We start from the raw sequence: 18,192 nt of genomic DNA, 5'->3' as shown, positions 1-18,192 counted from the left end.
CATGAGTACCTGAAAATTGGTATGTACATTACACTAGTGGAAAATGAGATTTTGGTAACGAATGTTAGTAACGGCGCTATAGCGCCCTTACTGAATGTTTTTTAGTCACGTTTTAATATATTCATTACTGTTATCAAGATATCAGTAACGGCCATTTAAAACCATTACTGATAAGTGCATATCAGTAACGGTCATAAAGAATAGCTGTTACAGACACTAGTATTTTTATTCTTCTTTTTCAAAATGAGAATATCAGTAACAATTTTAAGGATAACCGTTACTGATATGCATTCATTTATGTTTTTTCCCAAGAGGTATCACTAACGGTTTTCGAAAACCCTTACTGATACATAAATTTGTAACGGTTATACTAAAACCGTTACTAATATTTAAGGGGTATCAATAACGGTTGTCCTTAAAACCGTTACTAATATGTATTCATTTAATTTTTTCACAAGAGGTATCAGTAACGGTTTTCGAAAACCCTTACTGATATATACATTTGTAATGGTTATACTAAAACCGTTACTAATATCTAAGGGTATCAGTAACAGTTAACCTTAAAACAGTTACTAATATGCATTCATTTAAAAATTCACAAGAAGTATCAGTAACGATTTTCTAAAACCCTTACTAATACATACATATTATCAATAACCGTCATTTCTTTTTCTTTTATCTCTTCTTCTTCCTCAAACACTCTCTGCACAAATCTCTCCACATCAATTTCTCCATTCTCTTTCATCTCCCCTTCTTCAATTGGCAAATTCGGTGGTCTATAAATCTTCTCGATTAATTCTTAATCAACACCTTTAAAGAAATCATGGCGTTTAATATCCTCAATCCCTAACCTCTTCATCGGATCCTTCTCGAGAAGCTTCTGGATCAGATCACGTAGAAACGTCGTCTCTCCGACTAGACATGGCGATTTATGAAGTATTATGTTAAAGGTATCCTTTATGTTTATTCATTTAAAAGGAGTTATACCGCATAACATCTCGTATAGAACAATACCTAAGCACCACCAATCGACGACGAAATCATGGTCGTTTCCATGTATAATTTTCGGCGCAATATACTCCTCTGTGCCGACGAACGAGTCTGATTTTGTAGGGATGGAAGCGAGTTCAGGTACGGTTATTGTTGTTGTTGAATCGTCTTCTAGTGTTATGCCGGAGTTGCGATATTTCTGAAATCGGAATAACCGTTTCTTCTTCTTGTTATTTTCCGGCGGAGATTGTTTCATTGTATGACAGATTGATTGTGGAGATTTTATAGGGAGTTTTGTTGAGAGATCGAAATCGATTAGCATTAGATGACCGTTTTCTTGGATCATTATGTTTTCCGGCTTTAAATCTCTTTATACAAATCATAATCTGTGTAAATATTCCAATGCTAGGACCAATTCAGCAGCGTAGAATCTAAGGTAGAAGGAATTGATTGAGTTAAGTTAAGCGAGATTAACAACAATTGAATTGATGATTCCCTTCATTTAATTACATGATGATGTTATCAAAAAACATCTTCTCTATTTGTGGATGATTGTGGTTTTTGGATTATCATTGTGGTCTGTAGATTGTGGTTTTGGAATATATTAATGGTTTGTAAAATGGATAATTATTATTGTTTATATAACTACAAATATGAAATATTCTAAAAAAACAAAAAAAAACGATTATGTTTTTAGTAACGGTATTAAACATAAGAAAACCATTACTAGTAATATATCAGTAACGATTTTATAAATAAGAAAACCGTTACTAGTAATATATCAGTAACGATTTTATAAATAAGAAAACCGTTACTAGTAATACTTTATCTGCAACGGTTTAACCTTGGCTAAAACCGTTACTAATGTTTATTTGTAACGATTTAACCTTGGCTAAAACTGTTACTATTGTTAGAAGAGTATTAGTAACGACTTTTGAAAGTCGTTACTGATACTAAAAGAGTATCAGTAACGCTCGTTTCTGTAACGAATGGTAACGGTTTTATTCGCCATTACAAAATGTTATCAGTAACGGCTTTTGAGACTTTTAGTAACAGTTTTCGTCCTGACTGATACCCCTTTTCTACTAGTGTTATTCAATTCAACCTACTATAAATAATGTTACTAATTTACCGATGAACCATTTATTTAAACAGGAGGCTGAACTCGAACACTGACCGACTATTATAGAGAAGTTTAGAAGGATCCAAACCCCGAGAGCCAACAAAGATAACCCGACCCCAACTCCGGACCAACAGTCACAAGAGAAGATCGTAAGTTAATAAATAAGTTTATTTGAAAATTTAATAGAACTATATATATATAGCTTATACGTTGAAACTTTAAAATGTGCAGGTGGAGATGGAGCAAGTGATTAACAACACACTAGGTATCTCTGACTTTGATGTGATCGAGATTGTGTTCGGGACCTAACTACACATGACCGTTATGGTATGGGTTCAGGCGTGCGACCAAAACACTTTCACGGGGATCGACAATGGGAAACAATTTATAAAAAGCCAAGAAATCGCTACGGGAGGTGAACGAGCAGCTCTAGGAGCGTGTCGATGAACTCACCAATAACTAGGTGATAATGCAAGTAGAGTTAGCGGAATCTAAACGACATATTGCAATTTTATTTGTACAGTTACTGAATCAACCACCACCCCCAAGTTAATACGTTTTAGTATATGTTTTTTTTCATTCTTTATGTACGTTTTAGATTAGTTTATCGTATTTAGAGACAATTGTAATACATTTTGCTTGAGAAATTTTGAAATGTAATGAAATTTTTGTATTGCATTTCTTTTGATTTTCTTTTGGTTTGGCTGATAACAGGGTAAGGTTATTTAAAAAAAGAATAGGCAATTAAATTTTTATTTAGGGGAAATACCAACCGATTTTATCAAATCTAATGGCAAAGGTCCTATACCGATGGATGTTATCAAATTTGTCGGCAAAGGTTCTATACCGACAGACTTTATCTTTGTCGGCAGAGGTCTTATACCGACCTATGTTATCAAATCTGTCGGCAAAGGAAGAGAAATAGGATGTTATCAGATATTAATAAATCTGTCAGCATTTTTAAGGACTATAAAAATGAAATAAAAAATATGACTTTCTTTTTTACTTTTAATTTAATAATCCAGTTAAAAAAACCAAGTTTAAATTTGTAATGAATATAAATTTCGGAGCAAAGAAACTGCTGGTAAACAAAATAATTTGGTTCTGAATTTATGAAAAATATTAACTTTTGGCCCCAAACATCTACCTACCTGAAGCAAAATATTTTTAGTATAGCTTTCCACGATCATTTATTATCTTATAATTCAGAAAAAAAAAATTATTAATAAAATATCAACTTGTAGAACTTTTATTTTCTTAAAAATTAATATAAAAGAGAATAACATACTTTATATTTATATTAAAACAAAAAAAAAAAAAAAAAAACATTACCACAAAGTGCAAGGGTTTACATTTCAAACAAAAATAAAACACTAAATCAATTAACTTTTATATAATAATTAATTTATAAAATTATATTTAACATTTTAATTGAATGATACTATTTTAAAATAATAAGCATTTTTTTATTAAATTATAATTTTTTTTTTTTTAATAAAATAAAATTTTAATTTATATGAGATATAAATTTAACTAATTAATATCAACTAATATCTTATAATGAATTACTATAAAATTATCAAAATATTTAAAATAATGTCTTTCCTTTTTAATAAATTGAAAAAATATTACATTACCGAAGTTATTACTTTATCAGTCGAATTTTTAGGTGTTCGACCAAGGTTTTTTATTAAACCTATACAAAATCAATTTTTAATCAATTATTTATCACCAATCACATCACTAATTTCATTAATCAAAATAATAAAATATTCTATATTTTAAATTATTTTTTATTTTTTATATATACGTATAAATACCTTTTAAGTTTTTTTTATCAAAAATAATTATCACCTCCTCAAAATTATCAACCATCATTATTTTTTCTAGATTATTCAAATAACCCTAATCTGAACAAGACCTTATATACTATTTATGTATAGTATTACTATACAATATATTATGTTTAAAAACAAGAATATGACTGTATTTCATCTAAAATTATTTTTGTTATAATTAATTATATCTGTATAACATGTGTTGTGTGTATCGTATAGAAACTCAATAATTAAAATTTATTAGTTAGAGTTTTAGAGTTAATTGAAGGAACAACAAGATGATGAGCTTACAACTCTTCAATTGATCAAGTACACGATGATAATTAATTTGCTAATAATTATAAAAAGATAACTTAATTAATAACTTGGACGAAATATATTAATTAGCTTGGCCGAAATATATTAGATAGTTTAGTGATTTAACCCATCAAAGTAGTCCAGTAGTAAAAGTTGTCTTAAGAAACCAAAATATCACTCTTTTTGAGTTGAAGCGGGGATCATGCCTGTTGAGTGTCATGCTAGTTCTCCTTAATTAAAAAAAACTTGGACGAAGGACTTATTTAATTACTAATTATTTTAACACTCTTATAATTAGAGATGGAACCGACTATCTCTATTTGTGTCCACATCCCCGATTCGTTGGGTACCCGATTTCCGACGGGTGCACATTACAGGATTAAATATTTATAAGATTTTAGATATTGAAAAATAAAAATACATAACTTTAATACTAATGGTATACAAAAATAGAAACATTACTTACCCATACTAATATGCTGTAGTGGTCGAATAATATAACAACATTATTGTTTTTATAATTGAAAAAAAACTAGAAAATATAATATTGAAGAAACTAGAGAAATATTAATGTTGAAAAACTAAGAGAATGATGTCGAAGATGAAGAACGAGGAAATGAAACTAACATCTTGTAAAGAGAATGGTGTTAAAGATTAAGAACGAGATAAAAAGAAAATAATCTTTGTTATTAAAAGATATGAAGATAAATAGTGATAAGTAATAAATATTTTAGTTGACATGAAATGTATGGGAATATAATAAATAATATATATTAATTGTAATAAATATAATAATTAAAATTTTGAAAAATTACGTCTTTAATAAAATAAATAATAATAATAATAATATATATTATTAATTTTATCGGGTATCGTATTTTGGATTTGGGTTTGGCACTCTCCATTCTCAACCTTTTACCATTCCATCCTCGAACTCAATTATCAAATAATTACAGGTATCAAATATACTATTATCACTAGCAACTCTTATTTCTAATACATTAAGGTGTATATATAATTTTTAATTAACTATGTGCGTTGGGTGGGTGGTCCACATTGATTTTTATTTATTTATATAATAATAAAACGAAATATTAAACAGTATTCACTTAAATCTATTTACAACTTTATATTTTCTCACCTCTCTCTTTTGGCTAGGAATTTAAATTTTAAAAGAAATTTGAGCTACAAATTATTTTAATGCACATCAATAACGTCACATTTTAATGGGTTTTAATTTTTTTGGGTGGTGCATCAATTTGGGACGAGGGGCTAGGATCGCACTAAACTCTGGTGCGTTAATTAGATCAAAATGGAACACTTACGGATATTGAGTATATATTTTTTTATCTTTCATTTTATTTATTGTTTAGAATTTTGTTTAATAAGTTTTCTTTTTTAATTTCAGTTTTTGGTATATTTCATAAGTCTTTAAGAGTTAATTATAACCCTACAATCATGTATTTTCTATAAGAAAAACAATTAGAAATAAAAAGGATGGCCATCTTTTTTACGAATTTCTTAATTTGCAAAAATAAAAAGATTAAAATTCTCTGGGAATAAATAAGCCGTAATTGAAATTAAGCATTCACTGGGTGTTCCAAAGTTTCTTTATCCAAAACAGGTCATACAATTTATGTGAGTGAAAAAAAAAAAAGCTCAATCATTCACGTCATTTTCTTTAAGCGGTCAAATAATCAAACTTAATTATTTACATTATATATATATATATATATATATTATAAATATATATATATATATATTATAAATATATATATATATATATTATAAATAAAAATATTTATTAAAAATTAAATTTTTTTTTTGACGCGACTAATTATGTTGCGAGATAAAGATAGTAGTGAAGAAAATTAAATATTATAAGTATATCAAAAATATAATTACCACAGTATATCGAAAATATTGATTTTTAAGATAAACTAAAAAAAAGTAAAGCCATACCGAAAATTTTAGTATGGTAAATGTATGAGAATTTTAAAATATTTAATATATTTAATATTAAAATTTTAGTAAAGAAATAAATATATTTAATATTAATTTAATTATAAAAAATAAATTTTAAAAATTAAATCAAAATATAATTATACTATAATATTATTAAAGGTATGATACCTCTCTTGACAATAAGTGTGAAAAAATATTTAACGTAACATTTAATCTCTTGTAGTTGTTTAAAGAAAGTGAAACTAGATACAAAATATTTTTAATTATTATCAAATATATTTTTATAATCTCATTATCAACTATTGTTAGTGAGTCTATTTTAGACTTGGGTAAAAAGATTATAAATTTATTTAGGAGCAATTTGAGTCCTAAAATGGTTTAGGTATTGTTCTGCATATGGGTGTAAGCGGTTCGATTCAGTCGTTTTTTTTTACCGAAAATCTCATCCCATCAACGTTGATGTGGGTTTTTCAAAATCTTCATCCGTCGGTTGGCGGTTAAAGATCGGTTCAGTTTGGTCGGTTATAAATCAGTTCGGTCAATTTATCAGTTTAATGGTTGAAAAAAAATAATTATAATATAATAAATTAAAGAATAAAAAAATTAATTGAATTTTATAAAAAAAATCAAATATATATATAATATAATTTTTATTTCGGTTAAGTCGGTTTATAATTATTTTGATTGTTCTTTTATCAGTTCGGTTCGATTCGATTTTTTCGGTTTTGATTACCTACAAATAATTTACTAAACAAAAATAATTAACTGATGAAAAATCATATTAATTATTAGTTAAATTGTTTAAGGAAATAAACCAATAAAAAAAATTATTATATTATTACCGAATAAATTGCAATAATATTATATTATTTCCTTATTATATTATATTATTTCCTTATTATAAGTCTAATTTAATATATATATATATAACACGGTAAGTAACCTATTCAGATAGGATTCCATACAAATTATCTTGAGATAGTCTTCCGCTGCAGTTCAATCGCCGAAGAACCAGATTTCGAGCTATGGAAGATCAGTATCGCGATGAGGATGAAGAGTCATTGATGGATTTTGTGAGGGATTACGATGCCCAATTGTCAGCGGGCGGTGGCAAGAGGAAAAAGTCGGATAATGATGATTATGGCGGCGAAGGCAGTAGGAAGAAAGAAAAGAAGGAAAGATTCGACAAAAGAGAGAGACATGATGGAGATGATCAGGAGGTCAATGAGATGTGGCAAACAATAATAGCGGGCGGTGATTCTGAGGATGATCATGATGGCAAAAGGACGCTTGATGATGATCACGATAACTTCATTGTCGACGATGATGGCCTTGATCCTCCTGCAGATCGATATGGAAGTGATAATGAAGAAGGTGAGTCGGACGATGAAATCGCACAGCTTTTCAAGGTGGGAAAGAAAAAAAAGAAACATGAGAAAAGTGCTGCAGAAATATCAATGCTGGTTGAAAACGTGATGGCAGGACTAGAAGTTGTGGCCGAGGAAGATGTGGAACTTAATAGGCAATCCAAGCCAGCTATAAACAAACTCAGGAAACTGCCGCTTCTTCAAGAAGTGCTCTCTAAGAAACAACTTCAGGCTGAGTTTTTGGATCATGGTGTTTTAACCCTGTTAAAGACTTGGCTCGAACCTCTTCCAGATGGAAACCTTCCAAATATAAACGTTCGAGAGGCTGTATTGAAGCTCTTACATGATTTTCCAATTGATTTAGAGCAGTTTGACAGAAGAGAGCAACTGAAGAAGAGTGGTCTTGGAAAGGTCATTATGTTTTTTTCAAAGTCGGATGAAGAGACCGCATCCAACAAAAGACTTGCTAAGGAACTAGTTGACAAATGGAGTCGACCTATATTCAATAAGAGCACGAGATTTGAAGACATGAGGGGTACTTATGAGGATGAGAGGCGGCCGAGGCCATCAGCAAAAAAGCCAATGCGCCGTAAGGGGGGTTCAGGAATGCAATCTCGAGATGACGACGACGACCTTGACTTATTAGCTGAAGTAGTAGAGGGTAAAGATATTGTAGGGCAGAAATCCTCTCGACTTATAACTACAAGGCCGCCTGAGGCGATGTCCATGGACTTTGTTGTTCGTCCTCAATCTAAAATTGATCCCGATGCGATAAGGGCTCGCGCTAAGCAGCAAGTTGTACACGATCAGCGTCGACTCAAGATGCGAAAGAAGCTGCAACAGTTGAAAGCACCAAAAAAGAAACAGCTTCAGGCTACAAAGCTCAGCGTGGAAGGACGTGGCATGATCAACTACTTGTAGTTTCTGTCATTTGGTCGTTGCAACGAACCACCAAAGTATCATATTACTATTCTCTTCTTCTTGTATGTACAAAAGATTGTATGGAAAATTATAGAAAAAAGACAAGCTTTTGGTTTAATAATTAAAAATTGATTTGTTTCTTTAATTAATAAACAACTATTTACATTTGATTTTCTCTCTTCTCATAAATTATATATAATATATATGCTGATAAAAAAAATGTTAGAATATAAAATAATATATTTGTTAGATATTATCTCAATATTATAGTTTATAAAACGATGAAGAATCCATAGAGGATGAAGAATCCTCCATTGGTATAAGAAGTATTACTCTCTTTATCCTCTCCTCAGCCTTTACATAGCGTTTTGATTCTATTTTGTTGTAATTTTTGTACACAACTACTACCTCTTTTAGTCTCTTTTCTCTACAGTTGCATCAGTCATGTAATTCTTCTATCTTCAGATCATTCATGTCAACTCACTATCTGTGTAAAAAAATAATTAAAGAGACCAATAATTTAGATGTAATGATCTATTGTAACATTTAGTGATGAAGACATTGATAAATCTGACATGTCTTTCTCTGGCTATTGAAACAATGTAGAAGAAGTTCCTTCATTTTTTCTCAAATGAAATGTAGCCTATGATGCTTAGGAATTTATTGAATCTTTTTTTTATTATTATTAAAATCTCCTTAATAATAATTCAACAGACCTGAAATACATTTCAAGGGTTTCTCTTATACTGTTATTGTTAAAAGTCAACATTCTTTATCCATAATTCTATCTTGAATTCAACAATTTTTCATCTGAATTTGAGTTGAAAATAGTTCTTAAACCCATTGATTATTTTGCTAATGTAGTATGACAATAGTTATAGAGAAAATGTCCTTAATTAAGATTCTGGAAGTTTGAAAGATTGAAACTCTGTTTCAGCTTTATAAGAAACTCTGTTTCAGGCTTTCAGCTTTAAAAAGATTTTCATACTGCTCATGCAGTCAAATTTAAATATTAGATATGTCTATTTGAAAAATGCAATTGTTTTAAAATGTTATAAACAATTTAGAATATATGATTTTATCTTTTAGAAGAATTTGACTATCATTGGGGAGCTTTTTTCGATAATCAAAGTATTGTTCATTTATAGTGGTATTTTAGTGGTAGGATAGGAAAAAATGAATTTAGTATTATTGGTTTTTCATTTGAGCTCCAATATTTCTCTGGATATTAACATAAAGAGAACAAATTATGATTGATTTGGCTAGTGGAGACATGAGGCACACATGCCCCAGCATGACCATATAGGTGTGTAAGATATTAGAAGCGGCATCAATCCTAACATTTTGAACTTGATTATATTGCTTATACCATATTTTAATAGTGTCAAAGTTTAGAAGAGTTGTTATTTAACTATTTCTACTCTTATTGTTTAATGAACAAGGCTTGTACTCTTGAGATTTTTCATTTTTATCAAATTTAGAACTGGTTTCACTTCTAAGTTCTAACTGCTCATTTTAGGAATATTATCTTATGTTCTTATTGATGACCAAGCACTTCGAGATTATACATTTTCATATATACATTTCCATGTCATCATTTTAGAATTTGATATTTTTAATTAATATTTTTATTGTTTTGCAGAAAAGAAAATTAGTTAGTGGTAATAATAGAAAAGTTGATTAGTTGATTAGTAGCAGCCACAACAACAACGATGCAAGATGCAAGGAAATATTATTATTCTTTCTTAGATTGTATGGAAAATTATTGAAAAAAGACAAGCTCTTGGTTTAATATTTAAAATTTGATGAGAAATTTTAATATTTATGAGTCTGAGAATTTCTCATAAATAATATATAATATGCTGATAAAAAAATGTTTTAATATAAAATAATATATTTGTAAGATATTGTTATAATATTATATTAATAGGATAATATTAATATAATATTATATTAATTTTTTTTATAAATCTAATTTAATGTCTATATAAGTGATATAGTATAAATACTCTATTCATATATGATTTAATTTAAATTTTCTTATGTATTCATATATGATTTTATTATTATTTAATTTAAATTGTAGATACAAATACGATTGAAGACGGTTCTGATTCTCTCTTTCGTCTTTACTTTAGTCTAAGAAGACTATAATTATATTTATTATTGTTAACTTATTTTTTTAACTAAATTTAATTTTTAACATTGGTAAATATATTTTTAGATACAAAAGTTATAATATCGATACCGTACCGAAATTAAGGTATACCGAAATCAATTTCACATCAACATATGATTTTTTTTTTATATACAAACTTTCGATAAAATATAAAGAATCGATAAAAAAAAGTTAAAAGAATATCACTCACCCTATACAAAGGGATTGACTCACCCCCTATATAAAGGTGACAATAAGAAACTCTAGATTGAGAAAGATTAGTTCAATTCGAATAATATTAGTTATTAATTCATCAATATCCTATGATGAATTCAATGGCATAATTGTAAGAACTTATTTGACAATTACTTACATTAATAATAAAATTATTTGACAATTACTTACATTAATAATAAAATTATAAATTAATATTAATTTATGTATAATTTTGTTTTCCTAAATCATTATTTATTTTGATAAATAAGATTGTATTTATTAATAAAATTTAATATATATATATATAATGTTTATTTTATTACATTTAAAAAATTATTTTAATATAAATTAAATTATGAATTATTTCATTTTAATAAAAATTAATATATATATATATATATATATATATATATATGGGAATAATGTCAATTTTATGTATAAAGTTGGATGAAAGAGTCAAATTTGTTTATTAAGTTGTAAAATTTTATTTATGTATACAAACTTGTCAAATAGTGTTAAATTTACTTGATTTAACATAAATCTCTAACGGCGTTCAAATATAATCCAGCTGTCACTGACAAATCATATCCACCTGTATTATATATTATATATTAATTTTATAGTCAAATTTTTTATTTCAAACTGACCTTATAATTAAATAACAAAATTAAATAAAATTAAATGACTCATCATCAACATCATCAACCCTGGTGATTTCATTTTTTTTATAAACACATGTTTAGATCTTAGATCACTGATCGAATAATGAATGTTATGTTGGGATGAAGGGTGCGGCAGGAGGCGAGTCTGCTGGTGCGAAAGCTACGTCTTCGTTGTTTTGAGGATAGAGGAATCCGTTTGGAAAGTAGCGTTTTCTATGTCGGAGAAAATCTGAGTTAGGGCTCTAGAAGATTTCCATGGATCGAAAGGTTTATATCAAATGACAATTATAGTGAGCAAAGGACAGTGAAAACAAAGACGGAGAAACACAGATTGCTAATCAGTTTTGATTAAGTGTTGCCCAATTAGATCTGTGATGAGCTAGATGATTCTCTCATTTTTATAGTACAAGTGAAAACTGTGTTATATGATAAACTCTCGAAAGTAAGTATAGAATCAGCAAGTTCGTCGGGATACGATCCACTTATTTGGTCCGATGGATGGCATATGAGAATTCTTTATCGGCAAGGAAGGAAGATGAATATAACACTTAAAACTGTGATTCTGCCCAAATTTGATTATCAAAACTAAACAATTTCATTACAAAGAAAATTAAATAAGATAAATAAGTCAAATTTCGATAAAGCTGATCCAAAAGACGAGATCCTATAAACTTATAAACCCTAATACATAATGAATCAACCGCCAAATCCGTACAAGTACTTCCTTGCCTCTTGAGAGCTTAAACAACGTACATGGCGGCGATTATAGTCTTCCTCCTAGCGTGCTTAGTGTAGGTCACAACATCACGAATCACACCCTCTAAAGATCTTCAGAACACCGCGAGTCTCCTCGTAGATCATACCGTTATTCTCTTCACTACTCTACGACCAAGACGACAAATATTAGGCTTTGTAATATTTGGATGTTATAAATGAGAACTTTTCGGTGACGGTTAGCCTTCCTTTCCCAAACCCTTGCGGCCATTGTTTGAATCTGTTCTTCAAGGTTTTTCTAGGATCTTCGATAAACTATCGTAGACATTGTTGATTATGAGCAAAAGTTATTTAATTTAATTTATTTTTGTTTTTATAATTATAAGGTTAGTTTGAAATAAGAATTTTGGCTATAAAATTAATATATATAATAATTACATGTGGATATGATTTGGCAGTGACTGATGGATTACATTTTAACACCGTTAGAAGATTTCTGTTAAATCAAATAAATTTGATACATTTTGACAAGTTTGTATATATAAATAGAATTTTACAACTTAATAAATAAATATGACACCTCCAACCAACTTTATACATAAAATTGACATTCTTCCTATATATATATATATTTGAAGTTTGGACTATCTTACACTTCATTTGATATTTCTTCGTTTGATTCAGCGTCTATAAGCTGCGTTTGCGTAATAAATTGCTATAGTAATTTTGCGTAATAAGTTAACGCAAAAATTATAATCAAACACAATATTGCGTTTAAACTTTATTTTCTTTTACCTCCCTCTCAGCGTTTAAGCTTAAAATCTCAGTGTATTTCTCTCTCGTCACTTCTAAGACATGTGTTTTAAGGAAAATGTGTATAACACATGTCTCAAATCAACCTTTAAATTGGTGATTTTATTTTTCGTATATTTTATTTTATGTATTTGTATCATCATTATATTATATATTTTCTATAATTTAAATACAAAATATTTAACACAATGACTTTAGCAACTAAGGAAGTCGGAGATACGTAGAAGTGAAATCAGACGTCAAAACTATTGAATATATAAATTGATAATCAAAATAGATCATTTATAATATTTAATTATATGTACAAATTAAGGTTTATTATACTTAAAAGGTTATCAGCTTCATAAGGGGTGACACACCAATTGAGAAACGGTATAAAACAATAAAATTAAATATTTATAATTAGAGAGATTAAGATTTATGGACATAAACTGATTCAAGCCTTTCATGATTACTTTTTAGAAAGAATAAAATATGTATTATGTACACGTTTTAAATAGAATAAATCAATTACTTAGAATTTAAGAAAAGAAATAAGATTTAATTAAAAATGATATCTTTAAAAAACAAATGTTTTTAACTATTTAGATAAATGTCAAATTTCAAGCCTAATTCTATTTGCTATGAAAGCCTAAAATTAGTGACTAGTCCCTCTATTCCTATTATACATTTTCCTATTGTACATTTATTGTTTTGGGTAAAAATAGATATGATACGTAATAGTTACTGGCTAATGATCATTAAAGAAAAGACACAGGATTACAAAATATATATTAAAATGAAATCTAACTTACCTTATAGATACGACTTTACTTTTACAGTAATAGTTCCCACTTTAAATTACTAATAAAAAATAGTAATTCCTGTGGAGGGTCGCCGAGAGCGATTAAATGGTTTCGAAAATATATTTTTAATTGAGAGTTTTGTTTTCCCTCACGAATATATTTAAAGGTCACCGAGAGCAATAGTCATCTCTCGCTGATAAAGAGTATTTCCGAGAGCCATTGTCATCCGTTCTCGACGAAGATTTTATTTCCAAGGGAACGCCTTAAACCATTCGTGAATTCTTTTAATTTACCCAGCAGACGGCCGCTTCTCCTTTCTTCTTTCTTTCTTTTTCTTCCTCCCGCTTTCGCCTCCGATCGATCCTCCCCAGATCCGCCACCGATTCTCCCCTCCTCAGTATTAATGCGAACCTCACAGTTTCGTTTGCGGGGAGCTGCTTCAAGGTGCAGAAGAGCTAATTAGGAGATGATTTTGAAGAATGATTTTGTTGGAACTATAAAGAAAGTGGAAAAGACAAAGGTAAACATTTACTTGCTAACTATTGTTATATGTAATTATTGAAGTCCTTGTATAGATGCATTCATACACAGTTCAACTTTTTATGCAGGTTGCTGTTTTTTTGTTGGTGGTGTTGATACATTTGCAACTGAAACCAAAGGAACAATCTTATTCATAGTGCATAGCAGATAATTGGGTTTGCTTCTTCTGTAAATTTCTGATTTTATCCTGCATTTTCTGAAATGTGTCTTAAACTTTTAATTTCCATTTGAATATACCAACTGCTATTTAGTTAGACATTATTTTCTCTATATTAATGCATATGAGAACCTGTATCAGTTGTTTTCTTATACTATGATAAGATCTCAAAAGATAAGTGAACTTTTACTTACTTGGTATTGTCACAATCACAATTTCATTGGAAAATCATTAAAGTTAAAATTGAAAGTAAAATTCATCCCAACGAGAGTTGTCTTGAAATTAGTGAAGTGGCAAGATTTTGTTATTTTAGTGAATCCTGCATTTTGATCTACCATAGACTAAAGTTGTTTCTTGTTGTGAATTTGTCTATTTTAATGCTTAGTAGTATCATCTCAATTGAAAAAAAAATTAATTAACCTCCGTTCTGATATTAGTTTGTTGTAACGTAATTACGAGAGATGACGTAAACAATAAAATTGACATTAATTTAATTTGATTTACGTACCAAGATAAAACATTTTTTAAAATAAATTGTTTTTAAAATAACTTTATATAAAAAGTAAAAATAAATTGTTTAAGTGTTATGTAAAACATGTCCTCAGTGCCAAAAAGAAATAAAAATACTAACAAAATAAAAACTCGACCTAAATATAAAGCAGAGCTTATAATTTTGTTTTTAAGAGTAAAATTAAATACAGTTTGATTATAAAAAATAAATAAATAAAATGTTGTTTGTTCTTTCACTTTTAATTTAAGGACCGTAAATATGAAAACAAAAAATATGATACTAGTTTTTTTACCTTTAATTTAAGGATTTAGTTTTTTTTTTTAAAAGTTAGATTTTTAATGAATATAAATAAGGAGCAGACGATTGACTGACTAAGATTTCCTCAACGCACGGTTTTTGGCTTTGGAGCAAAGACACTTTTGGTAAACAAAAGTTTTTTTGGGTTCTGAATTTATGCAAAGTATTAACTTTTGATCTCAAACTTATATTGTTGTGAAGACCATCATTTACCATCTTATAATTAAACAAAAATAAATCAATATTAATAAGATATCATCTTATAGCACTTTTATTTTCTTCAAAATTAATATAAAAGAAATTAATAAAATTCAATAATGATATATCAATAAAAAAATAAAAATAATTTATTTTGTTTGTTATAATAACTTATAAGTGTTTTACATCATAATTCAGATTATTTATGTACTGTAATGTTATTAATTTGACATCCAAATTATTTAGGTATCATAATGTGCAGTTTTAGAAACTAATTTGAGCAAATATTTTTCAATCCTATCTTGATTCTATATAAAATTATAAGTTCTATCTGAAAATATTAGAGAGTGGAAAGGAAAAGTTTGCTGTAGAGTTTGTGAATAAATTAATCATTTTTTGATTGTTTATATAAATAAGAAAATTTCCATAATTAAATAAACTCAAACGCAAAAGCAGTCTAGATTTTAAATAACTTCAAACAAAAACCATATAAATAGCAGGTTAAAATCATAAACCGAAAATCTACATACATATATATAAATTATTCCATTCGGATTACAAAACCTTCAAAATTACTTAATGGGTTTAAAAGGTTGTTCGATCGTGAACCGAACCAGCCAAGATCGGTTCAGGAAATTATGAACCGATCTAAACTCGGTTCAGTCAGTTTATAATTATTTCGATTAGTCTTTTATCAGTTCGATTTGATTCGGTTTTATCGATTTTGCTTACCTACAAATAATTTACTAAAACTAAAATAATTAAAGGATGAAAATCATATTAATTATTAGTTAAATTGTTTAGGAAATAAACCAATAAAAAAATAGTTATAAAATTGCAATAATATAATATTATATTATTTCCTTATTATATTATATTATTTCCTTATTATAAGCCTAATTTAATATATATAAGACGGAAGCAACCTATTCAGATAGGATTCCATACAAATTATCTTGAGATAGTCTTCCGCTGCAGTTCAATTGCCGAATAGCCAGATTTGGAGCTATGGAAGAGGATGGAGAGTCATTGATGGATTTTGTGAGGAGGGATGAATCTGATTACGATGCCCAATTGTCAGCGGGCGGTGGCAAGAGGAAAAAGTCGGATAATGATGATTATGGCGGCGAAGGCAGTAGGAAGAAAGAAAAGAAGGAAAGATTTGACAAAAGGGAGAGACATGAGTTGACGAAATTCAAGGAGGTCAATGAGATGTGGCAAACAATAATAGCCGGCGGTGATTCTCATGATGGTAAAAGGACGCTTGATGATGACGACGATAACTTCATTGTCGACGATGATGGCCTTGATCCTCCTGCAGATCGATATGGAAGTGATAATGAAGAAGGTGAGTCGGACGATGAAATCGCACAGCTTTTCAAGGTGGGAAAGAAAAAAAAGAAACATGAGAAAAGTGCTGCAGAAATATCAATGCTGGTTGAAAACGTGATGGCAGGACTAGAAGTTGTGGCCGAGGAAGATGTGGAACTTAATAGGCAATCCAAGCCAGCTATAAACAAACTCAGGAAACTGCCGCTTCTTCAAGAAGTGCTCTCTAAGAAACAACTTCAGGCTGAGTTTTTGGATCATGGTGTTTTAACCCTGTTAAAGACTTGGCTCGAGCCTCTTCCAGATGGAAACCTTCCAAATATAAACATTCGAGAGGCTGTATTGAAGCTCTTACACGATTTTCCAATTGATTTAGAGCGGTTTGACAGAAGAGAGCAACTGAAGAAGAGTGGTCTTGGAAAGGTCGTTATGTTTTTTTCAAAGTCGGACGAAGAGACCGCATCCAACAAAAGACTTGCTAAGGAACTAGTTGACAAATGGAGTCGACCTATATTCAATAAGAGCACGAGATTTGAAGACATGAGGGGTACTTATGAGGATGAGAGGCGGCCGAGGCCATCAGCGAAAAAGCCAATAATGCGCCGTAAGGGGGGTTCAGGAATGCAATCTCGAGATGACGACGACGACCTTGACTTATTAGCTGAAGTAGTAGAGGGTAAAGATGTTGTTGGTAAGTTAAAGTCATCCTCTCGACTTATAACTACAAGGCCGCCTGAGGCGATGTCCATGGACTTTGTTGTTCGTCCTCAATCTAAAATTGATCCCGATGCGATAAGGGCTCGCGCTAAGCAAGTTGTACACGATCAGCGTCGACTCAAGATGCGAAAGAAGCTGCAACAGTTGAAAGCACCAAAAAAGAAACAACTTCAGGCTACAAAGCTCAGTGTGGAAGGACGTGGCATGATCAACTACTTGTAGTTTGTCATTTGGTTGATGCAACGAACCACCAAAGTATCATATTATTATTCTCTTCTTGTATGTATGAAAGATTGTATGGAAAATTATAGAAAAAACACAAGCCTTTGGTTTAATAATTTAGATGTACTGATCTGTTGTAACATTTAGTGATGATATGCATGCATGGTTAACAATAGTTATGAAGACATTGATAAATCTGACATGTCTTTCTCTGGTGATTGAAACAATGTAGAAGAAGTTCCCTCATTTTTTCTCAAATGAAATGTAGCCAATGATGCTCAGGAATTTATTGAATCTTTTTTTTATTATTATTAAAATCTCCTTAATAATAATTCAACAGACCTGAAATACATTTCAAGGGGTTTCTCTTAT

At 29.3% G+C, this 18,192-nt stretch overlaps 2 protein-coding genes and 1 pseudogene across 2 annotated transcripts; 2 read left to right on the top strand and 1 right to left on the bottom strand.

Annotated features, from left to right (window-relative positions):
• Positions 1 to 607: 607 nt before the first annotated feature.
• LOC124924150 lies at positions 608 to 2,002 on the bottom strand (annotated as a pseudogene).
• A 5,236-nt stretch (positions 2,003 to 7,238) lies between these two features.
• On the top strand, positions 7,239 to 8,501 carry LOC124924140 (protein IWS1 homolog 1-like). Its single transcript, XM_047464220.1, has one exon. The coding sequence runs from the start codon at positions 7,239 to 7,241 to the stop codon at positions 8,499 to 8,501; it is 1,263 nt and encodes a 420-aa protein (XP_047320176.1).
• An 8,059-nt stretch (positions 8,502 to 16,560) lies between these two features.
• On the top strand, positions 16,561 to 17,825 carry LOC124924130 (protein IWS1 homolog 1-like). Its single transcript, XM_047464208.1, has one exon. It carries the CDS (start codon positions 16,561 to 16,563, stop codon positions 17,818 to 17,820), a length of 1,260 nt encoding a protein of 419 aa, XP_047320164.1. The 3' UTR covers positions 17,821 to 17,825.
• The last annotated feature ends 367 nt before the right edge of the window (positions 17,826 to 18,192 follow it).

This window comes from Impatiens glandulifera, chromosome 1 (assembly GCF_907164915.1).
Source record: "Impatiens glandulifera chromosome 1, dImpGla2.1, whole genome shotgun sequence".
Lineage (NCBI taxonomy): Eukaryota > Viridiplantae > Streptophyta > Magnoliopsida > Ericales > Balsaminaceae > Impatiens > Impatiens glandulifera.
Note: the sequence above shows the minus strand (reverse complement) of the source record. Positions and strands in the feature narration are given on the sequence as shown.